Source organism: Bubalus bubalis, chromosome 6, assembly GCF_019923935.1.
Source record: "Bubalus bubalis isolate 160015118507 breed Murrah chromosome 6, NDDB_SH_1, whole genome shotgun sequence".
Lineage (NCBI taxonomy): Eukaryota > Metazoa > Chordata > Mammalia > Artiodactyla > Bovidae > Bubalus > Bubalus bubalis.
The window spans coordinates 28774288-28787329 of NC_059162.1; the positions used below are offsets into that span (position 1 = coordinate 28774288).

The following is a 13042-nucleotide window of genomic DNA, read 5'->3' on the forward strand; positions in this document are numbered from 1 at the left end:
GTGTGTGCTTGGGCCCCAGTTGGGCTTGTATGTATAGGGTCTGGGGGGAGTGAAAAGATGAGACCAGTGGTATCATTGTTAAGGAAATGTAAAACATAAGAGATTGGATATTTTTTTTTTTTTTTTTTCCCTTAAATAAAATCTCTCAGTATCAGAGTGCAGATCTTAACTGCAGTATCATGAGTTCACGGTTGTGTCATGTGACCACAGAACACAAAAGCTTTCAAATTGAACATAGGTTTTCAACACCTTTTTTTCCTTTAGGGAATTATCTATTATAAATAACATGGGTTTACTGTGTGTTCTTCTTGTTTGACTTAGAACTAGGAAGGATGAGAAATCTCCAGCTAAAATAGTTTTTCCTTCTCATCAGAATGACCCATTGCCAGGACGTATCAAAGTTGATTTTGTGATTCCTAAAGAACTTCCCTTTGGAGACAAAGATACAAAATCCAAGGTGACCCTGTTGGAAGGTGACCACGTTAGGTTTAATATTTCAACAGACCGTCGTGACAAATTAGAACGAGCAACCAACATAGAAGTTCTATCAAATACATTTCAGTTCACTAATGAAGCCAGAGAGATGGTAAGTGTTGGTTAGACATTATTAGATGTGTATCCAAAGTGGAAGGTAGGTGGGACGATGTTATATGTAAGTTTGTAATATGGTATTGAAAATTATTTGAGGCATGACAATATTGGGTAGTAGGTGATTAAGAATACAGACATTGAATCAATCTTGGTTTGACACCTAACTGGTTACCTTGAAATATATGTGAGAAGGTTTTAGAATGGAAATTTGGAGAGGACGATTTCTAAGGTCTTTCGAGAGTCAGTGCTTCTCTGGCCCTTAATATGAAGACTGAGTTGATTTAAGTTCATCATTGTAGAAAGTAGATTTTTCCAGATTGTTCCATAAAATACTCCACAAAGTAGGTTTTGTTTTTATAGTAGGACTTGAAATTTTTTATTAGTGAATATATGTCTGGAAATGATGCCCGTGTTGCCCAAACATATTTAAAGTTCAGCTTTCATGAATTAGTTTTATCAGATGTAATATACATTTGGTGCTGCTTAGAGTTAATAGCTACAGCAGGGTGGTGGACTGGTTGGTCCTCAGCCTGTTAGGAACCAGGCTGCACAGCAGGAGGTGAGCAGCAGGCAAGCCCTCTGCTCCCCATTGCTCGCATTACAGCCTGAACCCCCTCCCTACCCCCCACCTCTAGGTCTTTGGAAGAGTTGTCTTCCATGAAATGGATCCCTGATGCCAAAAAAGTTGGGGACTGCTGATCTGTAATATTTCCCAGTGTTGTCAGTAGGGCTGGATATGTTCAATGAAAATTGAAGTTTCTTGAGACTTTTTTTAACCATTAGGAGAGCTGACCTTGTTTGACATTTGCAGTGTTTGCAAAAAAAAAAGTTTCTTAGATCTGTTTTGCTTTACAGTATGGAGAACATTGTTGAATAGCTTGGTTGTCATCAGGATTTAGCAAGGATTAAATGTCAGAATGTAGCTTAGGCTGTATTCAAAACTGATTATAGAGTAATCATCTCTGTAATATGTAAATATGCAATATGTAAGTCATTGATGTGTTGATAGTAATAGTGTTTCAGTAACTATTCATGTATCTGTCATGTCCAGTTATTCTGGATATAAGGCCTTCACAGAGCTGATAATACGAAGGAAAAAAACCATGAGGATGGAACTTTATATAGTTTATTTTTCAAACCTAAATCTTAAATCCTCCTGTGCCTAAGCTCAAAAGATTTTTGAAATTGAGATTATAAAGTTGCCTTTAGTTGACTTTTGAGGTATTTGAAGTATTGTTCTGTAGATTTTTAATTTCTGGAAGTTACAGTGTCATAAAGCTTGGGCATTATTTGGAATCCATTGTTTGCCACTTAGTAGCTATGTGCTTTGGGCAAATTGCTTAACCTCTTTCGACCTCAGTTTCCTCATCTTGTAAAACAATATTTTTGACAATTGAAAATTAAATGGAATATGCTGCATACATTTACTTCAGAAATACTTTTTCTACTGTTTATTGGCTAAGGAGTAGCATCTGGGGAGTCTCAGTTGCTTAGGGATTATTTTATTGAAATCAGTGAATTTGTATTTAAATGGAAATTTTTAAATGTGGATACAAGATTTGGATATTTAATTCCTAACATTTAATGTGATGATACTTCCAAACTTGAATGTTGTCTTGACAGTCTTCACAGCCAGTATTATTTTGGTTTCAGGGTGTAATTGCTGCCATGAGAGATGGTTTTGGTTTCATCAAGTGTGTGGATCGTGATGCTCGTATGTTCTTCCACTTCAGTGAAATTCTGGATGGGAACCAGCTTCATATTGCAGATGAAGTAGAGTTTACTGTGGTTCCTGTGAGTAGTTTTTGAGAAAGTATGAGAGGTTTTCTTGGTCCTTCCTTTTTCAGTTTTAAGTTACTTTTTTTCCTTTTTTTAATCATTTGTAGGATATGCTCTCTGCCCAAAGAAATCATGCTATTAGGATTAAAAAACTTCCCAAGGGCACGGTTTCGTTCCACTCCCATTCAGATCATCGTTTTCTGGGCACTGTAGAAAAAGAGGCCACTTTTTCGAATCCTAAAACCACTAGCCCAAATAAAGGCAAAGAAAAGGTAAGTTTTAATCAAAATGATTTTTGCAGTTTGTCTCTTTTCTTTAAAGGAAACCACTGTTCACACAATAATGGAGTGTTAGTCTTTCAGAATTCCCTATAATATGAACAGTGAATCAGTCTAAAGCAAAGTTTTTAATCTCAGCAATATTAACATCTTGAGCTGGATAATTCTTTGGGAAGGAGGAGGTAGGTAGCTATTCTTTGCGTTTGGGGATGTTTAGCAGCATCCCTCTCTGGCTTTTACTCACTACTACTACTACTACTAAGTCGCTTCAGTCATGTCCGATTCTGTGCAACCCCACAGACGGCAGCCCACCAGGCTCTGCTGTCCCTGGGATTCTCCAGGCAAGAACACTGGAGTGGGTTGCCATTTCCTTCTCCAGTGCATGAAAGTGAAAAGTAAGAGTGAAATCGCTCAGTTGTGTCTGACTCTTCATGACCCCATGGACTGCAGCCTACCAGGCTCCTCTGTCCATGGGATTTTCCAGGCAAGAGTACTGGAGTGGGTTGCCATTGCCTTCTCCATTTACTCACTAGAGGCCAGTATCTTTTCTCCCGCTGTGTGACAGCCAGACATGTCTCCAGAGTCTGCCAAATGTCTCCTCATCACTCCCAGTTTAGAATCACTCATCTGAAATGATAGTGTTTGTCATCCAAGAAATTTAAAACTTTGAAATTTTGGTAGACTGAATTCACACATTGGAATTCCCCATTTTTTAAAAAACCCACTGAATCTAAATACGAAGCTATCCATAAGATTATTTTTGCTCTTAAGTAACAGATTAAAAATTGTATAGAAACAGGTTAATTCAAACAATTTTAAATGCTGCTGTAAAAGGTCAGTAAGGGATCTTGGTCAAAAATTAATTCTTAAGCTGACAGCATCTGGGACGGTTTCACTAAGGACATTGACATTTAATAGGTGGAGATAAATGAGGAAAGGATATTCCTCACGGAATAGAGGTACAGATGAGAAAGTCTCAAGGTTTCTTTATAAAGCACTAATTAGTTTAACAGGAAGATAGGACTTTTTCTTTGGGGAGGTGATTTCTGATTGGCTGTGAAAACTAGCATAGACCTGCCAGCAAGTTCTCCCTCTCAGCGTTAAAACTATGATAAGACTTTAAGACCAGATGATAGCAGATTGAGTTGGCCTTGAGTTAAGGTAAGACCATATTTTTAGTCATACAAAAAATATTTTAGAGAACCCTAGATAATTTCTGCCTGTTCTCTGGCTCAGGATTCTATAATAATTGTAATTGTGCTGATACTGTTTTTTCAGTTGTTCTCGATTCTTTTCATTGTTTTCTGTCTGTATCTCTCTAGGAGGCTGAGGATGGCATTATTGCTTATGATGATTGTGGGGTGAAATTGACTATTGCTTTTCAAGCCAAGGATGTGGAAGGATCTACTTCTCCTCAAATAGGAGACAAGGCAAGATAATAATTCTTACTAGAGAAAGGAGAGGGAGGGAGAGTTAAAGGTTATCATCTTAATCTTAAATCCTGAAAAAATGGTTTCTTTAAATTTTATCAAGTTGTGCTCCAATTCTTTTGTGCTTACAAGTTTAATATATATATGAACATCTTCCTATTTAAAAGCAGTTTATTCAATTAGAATAGGGTCTAGCAAGCTTTTGATAAAAGCTTTTTGAAGAGTTAGTGTTTAAGCATTAGATATGTCAAAAGAACTACCTTATTTAAAATAAATAATATTGGTAAAAAGTTAAAACATCAAAGTAAAATCATGCCAAAGGTTTTTACATTGCGGTTAATTTTTATTGTACTTGGTTGGAATGTCTGGTTTTCTAATTGACCTCCTTTAAAGAAAGTGAAATCTATAAGGAATACACACTGGAGAGCAACAACTTGATCCTTGTGAAAAGTGGAATGAGAAATAGAAGTAATAGTTGTGGTGGAAATCTGTTCCATCAAATTATTTATACAGACTATTTAAGTGGAAAGCAAGGTCTGGGGGAGTTGTCATTTCTACACATCCTTATTTTTCACAGGTTGAATTTAGTATTAGTGACAAACAGAGGCCTGGACAGCAGATTGCAACTTGTGTGCGACTCTTAGGTCGTAATTCGAACTCCAAGAGGCTCTTGGGTTATGTGGCAACTTTGAAGGATAATTTTGGATTTATTGAAACAGCCAATCATGATAAGGAAATCTTTTTCCATTACAGGTAAGGATTGCCTTTTAGGAACTTGGAGCTTCCATTCTTTGGTTTTAGAGTCAAAAATATTAATATTGGGTGGTTATGTAGTTTTTAATCTCAGATTTCATATTGGTAAAATTTTGGCAGTATATAACGTTAATTGTCTACCTCTATATAGAAAACATGTGGTCAAAAGATATAAGAAGACCTGTATCTGCTTTGAACATTGTAGAGGACCCTGTCTACTTCAGTAAAAGAATTCTGTTTTATATGTTGCTATCAGAGAATTGTGTATTTGATTTGGTATTATAGCATAGTGGTTAGCCATAGCCCATAGCATGGGCTCTTAGAACCATACAGTTTCAGTTTGAATCCAGGCTCTGCCACTTAATAGCTATGTAACTTTTATTATCTTTTTATTGAATGAAAATAACCTCCTAGCATCTTAGTTTCATTATCTTGAATCTGGGGATAATGGTACCTCTTCATAGGATATTCTTGAAGATCATATGAGTCAGTGCTTAAAACTGTATCCAATTTGTAAGCACATCATGAATATTACAATAGAAGAAATAAAGGCTGCTTGCTCCTGTTGATGTTTGTGGTAAATATTTATTCAAATATCATTTCCTTCCCCTCCCCTGCAGTGAGTTCTCTGGTGATGTTGATAGCCTGGAACTGGGGGACATGGTCGAGTACAGCTTGTCCAAAGGAAAAGGCAACAAAGTCAGTGCAGAAAAAGTGAACAAAACACACTCAGGTAATGAATTGTGACTTCTAATGAAGTCAAAGGCCTGTTCTTTAGGTAAAAGGGTGAAGGGTAAGGTGGGAGAGGGAGCAAAAACCCTATTGTTCTAGGTCAGTGTTCTCCAGGTGTGATCCCTAGATGCAGCCATCATCACCTAGCCACTTGTTAAAAATACATGTTCTTTGACCCCAACCCTACTGAAACTTTGGAGATGGGTACCCTGTTTTAACAAATCCTGCAAGTAATTCTGATGAACACTGAAGTTTGAAAACCACTGTTCTAGATTATTTAGGTCATATGCTTTGAGTTTATTGTCAATTCAATATCTCTTTTTCAGAAATAACCCCAAGATAATCTCCATGGGATTAGAGAGGGAGGCATTCCTCTAGAAGACTTATTTAAATAAGAATGAGTTTAAATGTGAAAAATAATGGGAACTTCAGAAAATCGTTGCTGTTTAGAATCTTTGATTTCTTGCAGCTTCCTTTTTGGGTTTTATGTAATACAATTCCCCAAATAACACTTTCTCTTAATGATTTTCTAGAGAAATGGGAGTTAAGACTGTTCATTCAGTTTAACAAATACCTAGATGTATGCTGTGTTTTAGATACTGGGGGTACAGCAATGAAGAAATAAGACAAATTGGCATGCAAGATCAGTGAAATACTATATGTAGTATGTTCAGAAAGATATTAAGATAAAATAAGTTGGAGAAGTATATAAGTATTGGGGTTGCCTCTACTTCTAGAGACCAGGGAATACCTCACTACAAAGGTGATACCTGGTCACCTGGAAAAGGTGAGAGGGTGAGACATGTTTAAATATGAATACTTACTAATTCTTTGAACATCTTTAATAAGAGCTTAGAAGTATTTTAAGACTAGCAGACAACCTGCTAGCCCTCTATTAACATTTGTCCTGATGATTTTTGCTTTTTGATTTTTAATCCTATGGAATAGCATTTCAATATATTTGTGGAGAGAGAGGTATACATGCTTTTGTTTTGTAGTGAATGGCATTACTGAGGAAGCTGATCCCACCATCTACTCTGGTAAAGTCATTCGCCCCTTGAGGAGTGTTGATCCAACACAGAATGAGTACCAAGGAATGATTGAGATCGTGGACGAAGGTAAGAACATCTTTATCATGTTTTGAAATTTGCCTTACCTTCAGATGAGCATGTTGAAGATTTAAAAATGTGTTGCATTTGTCCTTAAAAACTGAATTAAGGAGAAGTGATTTTATTTTCCTACCCATGCTTGGCTGTTATTTTTTTTTATTTCTTGGAAATGAGATCAGCCTGGGTTTATGTGAATAAATGACTGATATGTGAGCTACTAACTGAGTTATAATAGACTAAGAACAAAATCTCACACTAAAAATATGCATTTAATGGTTGATAATCAGACATTGACAATTGGCTGGGTTTAATACAATTTTGTCCTCTTATTATTCACTGGTTATTTACATCAGTATTGACAAAATGTCCTAGTAAGTATTCAATTCTATAAACATTTTTGCTTCCTGTAAAATTTTACTATGTCTGTTACTTACAGGATACCATGAAGATCCTACTACTTGTCTCTAGGTCAGGGCTCCCTATTTTTCATTTTTCTGCCTTTTTTCCCCAATCTTGACAACTCCCTGAGAACTGCTGTAATGGCTTGCTACAAACAACAGAAAGACCAACAGGTTTGCAATGGAAATACAGTAGGGAATACTGGATGATTAATATAGCAGAATTACTATAAGGATGAGGTTGATAAGAGGGTTTGAAATGCCAACGAAAGATGATAGCGTGATTTAAAAAGAGAATAAATCTTGTGCCATCTGGGAGTCATAGAAGAACATAAAGTGGAAAGAGCAGGTCATATGAGAGAAGGAAATTAGCCTTGATGGACCTGTTCTTTTATCACATGAGTTCTTAGGAATTTCTTTTTTCTGTGAAACCAGTATCCTCATATATGCACATCTCCAAATATGAATTAACTTTATAGCAAGTCATTATTGAACTATGATGCCATGATGATTATCAAACCCCTAAAAGGGCCATGTGGGTGTGGGCAGCTAACTTTAACTCATGAGATAACATCAAAATACCCTTTTTCCTCTCTTTCATTTTCCCTTTTACTTTTTTTTGCATTCCCAACCCCTAATCCACTTAATCTTCAACACTTCGATATAGTCTAAAAGCAAGGTTTTGTAGAAAAGGAAACTTTCCTGAAATCTCCAAGCCTAGAGTTTTCTGGGACTCTACAGATCACATTTTCCCCACTTGGTGGTGAGAACAGCTCTTTCAGGAAGACAGCTAACCTAATATAAGACCAGGGGTTTCAGTGTTGGACAGACGTAGATCTGCACACAAGCTCTTTTCACTTGCTAGCTGTATAACCTTAGACAAATCTTTCCTTACTCAGTTTCTTCAGTTTTAAAATGAAGATAATATCTTCAACCTCAAAAGGTTCTATAAAGATTAAATATGAATCAGTATAGTGTTTAATAAATGGTAGTTACTACCAATATCACAGTCTGCTGCTGCTGCTAAGTTGCTTCTGACTCTGTGCGACCCCATAGACGGTGGCCCACCAGGCTCCCCCGTCCCTGGGATTCTCCAGGCAAGAACACTGGAGTGGGTTGCCATTTCCTTCTCCAATGCATGAAAGTGAAGTCGCTCAGTCGTGTCCGACTCTTTGCGACCCCATGGACTGCAGCCTACCAGGCTCCTCCGTCCGTGGGATTCTCCAGGCAAGAGTACTGGAGTGGGGTGCCATTGCCCTCTCTGTCACTTAGTCTAGTTGTCTCTAATACTTCTGTATGACTTGCTCTATTTGGCAGTCTCCTCATAGTTTTTAGTTTCTCTCGGTTTGAAAAGAAAATCTTCACTTGCCTCTGTAATCATCAAGAGAATGGTTAAATGCATTCCCAATTTTGAAGCTACTTCTTCCATCTGATATTTTTACCCTCATTTCTACTTTTGTTGATTCAGTGGTGTATTCACTATCCAGGTGAACTGATAGGTAGCTGAATGAACCCTTTGGCCTGGTTTTTATCTGTAGCCTGCCTTGACTTCCAGCCAACTTTTTATTCCAGGGCAAAGCTCAGCAAATAAGATGACTTGTTTTTATTAATAAAATTTTCTTGAAACACAACCACAGCTGTTCATTTACATACTGTCTTTGCTTTCTCACTGCCAACAGCAAAATTGAGTACTTGTGACAGAGATAGGATTCTGTAAGATTAAAATATTTACTATCTGACATTAAGAAAAAGTGTGATGGGCCATCTAGGAGAAAAGTGCCTTAGGTTTGAGAGCACCACAATCAGAACAAAGAAAGGTGGAATGCCAAAAAATTTGTCTACATTGTGCTTTTGCTTGTGCTTGGCTTGTTTAATGCCCAGTTGGGTATGGATCAGAAATGTTTTTGACTCACTCATATTGTGCACTTGGAAAGAAGATAATCCAGTGGATCATGTGAGCAATCCATAGTGCTTTAAAATTAGGTAATGAGATGGTAAGTGATAGTGTTGTTGGAGTTTTTCATTTTCCCTATATACTTGGTTGAAAGCTGTTCATTAGCTAGTAAATGACAATGAGCTACAAGTTTTCCTTTATTTTCATGGTAGTGTTTAGCTACCAGGATTTTATTGAAGCTTTAAAGTAGAGTTTCTCAGGTATTAAAAATCTTAGTGAATATAGTATTTTTAGCAAATTATTTATAAATTTATTAGGACCATCAACAGAGAGGGCTGTTGTGAAATATTAGCTTTTAGACTTTGTACTTGTTTCTCCCTACAGGGGATATGAAAGGTGAGGTCTATCCATTTGGCATAGTTGGGATGGCCAACAAAGGGGATTGCCTACAGAAAGGGGAGAGTGTCAAGTTCCAGTTGTGTGTCCTGGGCCAAAACGCACAGACTATGGCCTACAACATCACACCCCTGCGTAGGGCTACAGTGGAGTGTGTGAAAGATCAGGTAAGTGGTAATACCTCTGGATCCAACTGGATCTTTTTATGAGTTGGTAACCAAACAAACCCTTGAAAATTTTTCAGCCAAGCAGGAACCATCAACATTCATTTTTTTTTAATTTTCACTTTATCTTCCTTTTCAATGATTTGAAGAGCATATTAAAAACTGAAAAACCACATGGAAAGAAAAAAATGGCAATAGTAGCAAAAGGAAAGTAAAAGTAGTACTAATAACTAACATAACGGGGAAAATAAGTTCAGAGTGAGACTTCCAGAATAGAAAGACATATTAACAGTTTTTCATACTTGAGCTCAGAGCTTCTTTTGTAGACCACACAAAGAAAGAAACCATGTATATAGAAGTTTTCATAAAATAAACTTTGGGCAAATGAAACTGTTCTGGTACTTAAGATCTCAAGGGAATCTGTGAGTCCTTAGAGAAGACTTTTTTTAAAAATTTCAGTACAGTGAATATAACATTTTGTATGTCTGTTTCTAGTAATACCATAACCCAGCTTGATTTTGGAAGGGAGCAGAACAAGCATATGTTCAAGTAACAACTTTTCTGATTTTGCTTAATTCAAAAGCTTGGTTCACGTATTATATGTAGGCACAAGATAACCTTTGTTACTCTGGCTGTGCTAGAGTGAATGGCAGTGATTTCAAAGATACATTTCTTGCCTAAGTTTTGCAGACCCAGGCAGCTGAACTGGAGCATCAGCATTGACACCATGTTTTATAAATCCCCTTCTAATTAGGGTTATGCATTGTGCTTCATTCAAAGTGAGTTTCCTTTTCCCTCCTATGGTGTGTCTTTTTTACACTACTATCTTTTTAAATTTTCAGTTTGGCTTCATTAACTATGAAGTAGGAGATAGCAAGAAGCTCTTTTTCCATGTGAAAGAAGTTCAGGATGGCATTGAGCTACAAGCAGGAGATGAGGTGGAATTCTCAGTGATTCTTAATCAGCGCACTGGCAAGTGCAGTGCTTGTAATGTTTGGCGAGTCTGGTGAGTTTGTTGTTGTTCATTAGTAACCTTTGTCTTTTAACTTTTGTAATCTCTGCTCTATCATGTTTCTTGACTTTCCATCACTGCTTTTTGTAATTTGCTTCTGCCACTTTGTGGTTATTTCTTCATTGTCTAAATTTTATAGTTTACCATTTCTGGCACTATGTTTTTGTTTTAATAACACCATTAGCATGAGAGGAGCTAAGAGCCTCTGGAAATATTTCTTCATATTTTTCCTTTTCTATGGTTTTTTTTCATACCCAGTACCTTGTTTTATGTGTCTGCAGAACTGGTCTTTCTGATTGCGGACCAGTCTAGGGATGAACCTCACCCAAATGATTCTTTCAGCTCCTACACAGTAATAAACCTTGAGTTGGGAATGAAAAGATAAACCAACTTGTCTGTCCTGTCTTGCTAGCCAGTTGGCTAGGTGAGGCAAGAGTCCCCCCTCATTAACACTGAGTCATTTGGATAGTTAGGTAGAAGACACATTCTGCATGTACTTACTTTCTTCCCACCAAATGTTGCTTATTCTCATCTCTTGACTTTGTTATAGCGAGGGCCCCAAGGCTGTTGCAGCTCCACGACCTGATAGGCTGGTCAATCGCTTGAAGAATATCACCCTGGATGATGCCAGTGCTCCTCGCCTAATGGTTCTTCGTCAGCCAAGGGGACCAGATAACTCAATGGTATGAAGGCATACAAGTTATAGGGGGTTAATGGGGGCAACTGATAAACCAACATACTACTTGAGGTCCTATTTTAGTATAGCTCAAAGAGCTTAATTTATGAAAGTGCTTCAAGTATCACTATCATAATCAGTTAGGATCCTTACATACTGGGTCAGCCCCTGACATAGTGGTTCTTACAATGAGAGGAACATTTCTTGGTGTTCTGATACTTTGAACATTGTTTAGGTAATAGCTCAGGAAAGCATACTATAGATTTCCTCCTCTGCAAAAGAATTGGTGGTGATAGAGAGTAATACTTTGGTATTATATATTAATATCACACATACATATATGTGATATATATATCATGTTACATTTTGGGATTGTGAATGTACCGTGATTGTCACACACATGGGTCATTAACTGCGATTTTATTTCTTCACAGGGATTTGGTGCAGAAAGAAAGATCCGTCAAGCTGGTGTGATTGACTAACCACATCCACAAAGCACATCATTAATCCACTATGATCAAGTTGGGGGGATTCTGGTGAAGGGTTCTGAATATCTCCCTCTTCATCCCTCCCAAAATCTGGAATACTTATTCTATTGAGCTATTACACCAGTTTTAACACCTTCCTCGTGTTATGTTTAAAAAAATAAATAAATTTAAGAAAACCATTTTAAAATTATGCACAGTTGCAGCCTGGAAAACTTAAGGTGGCGCCTTATAGTATCAATTTTAGGAGCTTTATTTGGTGCATTTAACGCAACTGGTAATTGCAAAATCCACTTCGCCTGTGTAAGAGAAAAATATAGACTGTTAACTTGTTGGCCCTATGAAATTCTGCACTTGATATTTAGTATATACTCTACCTTCATTACTTCTGGCAAGATTTCTGCCTTAGCACTCAGTTGCATTCTTTTTCCTTTTCTGTTTATTATGCTTTAATTCTGAGGACCATATGAGGGTAGAATATATTAAAAATTACCAAAATTTGTATAGGCAAACCATTTCCTTAAGTTGATGGCCAAATGTTAAAATGTTATTTTTCATATCATTTATAATCTTGTCACAGTCCACTTAACGAAGTTTGGTTAGATTTCAGTGAAAATTATCTTCCAGAGTAGTTTTTTTTTTTTTTCCTGGCGTGGGGGGTGGGTAACTTGACTACAATTAGTATGTATGGTGCAGAATTTCATGCAAATGAAGTGTGCCAGCAGTGTGATAATTTAAACGTATTTAAACAAAAACAAAAAGACGAATGCACAAACTTGCTGCTGCTTAGATCACTGCAGCTTATAGGACCCAGTTTCTTTTACTGATTTCAAAACAAAAGAAAAGAAAAAATAATAAAAAAGTTGTGCCTGAAATGAATCTTGTTTTTTTTATAAGTAGCCGCCTGGTTCCTGTGTCCTGTAAAAATACAGGCACTTGACCCTTGGTGTAGCTTCTGTTCGACTTTTTATCACGGGAACGGATTGGTCTGATTTCTTGGCCCTCATCTTGAATTGGCCATATACAAGGTCCCTGGCCAGTGGACTGAAGGCTTTGTCTAAGATGACTTGGGTCAGCTCAGGGGATGTGGGGGAGGGTGTTTTATCTTCCCCGTTGTCGTTTGAGGTTTTGATCTTCTCTGGGTAAAGAGGCCATTTATCTTTGTAAACACATAACATTTTGCTTTCTCCAGTTTTCTGTTAATGGCGAAAGAATGGAAGCGAATAAAGTTTTACTGATTTTTGAGACACTAGCACCTAGCGCTTTCATTTTTAAAACGTCCTGTATGGGAGGGGCGGGTCTGGGTGCGGTCTGCCGCGTGACTCCTGGGTCAGAGGCCCACGTG

The 13042-nt window shown here is 37.3% G+C and overlaps 1 protein-coding gene across 3 annotated transcripts in view; it reads left to right on the forward strand.

Annotated features, from left to right (window-relative positions):
* The window catches only part of CSDE1 (cold shock domain containing E1), a 36093-nt gene extending 23144 nt beyond the window's left edge, over positions 1–12949 (forward strand). For all 3 annotated transcript variants that reach the window (XM_006064802.4, XM_006064803.4, XM_006064804.4), the window contains 11 exons: positions 374–586; positions 2245–2385; positions 2478–2642; positions 3971–4078; positions 4656–4831; positions 5452–5564; positions 6562–6681; positions 9349–9527; positions 10367–10530; positions 11087–11219; positions 11647–12949. In XM_006064802.4, the coding sequence (XP_006064864.1) occupies positions 374–586; positions 2245–2385; positions 2478–2642; positions 3971–4078; positions 4656–4831; positions 5452–5564; positions 6562–6681; positions 9349–9527; positions 10367–10530; positions 11087–11219; positions 11647–11694 (1560 nt within the window). In that variant the 3' untranslated portion in view covers positions 11695–12949. The remainder of the gene's footprint in view (positions 1–373; positions 587–2244; positions 2386–2477; positions 2643–3970; positions 4079–4655; positions 4832–5451; positions 5565–6561; positions 6682–9348; positions 9528–10366; positions 10531–11086; positions 11220–11646) is intronic.
* The last annotated feature ends 93 nt before the right edge of the window (positions 12950–13042 follow it).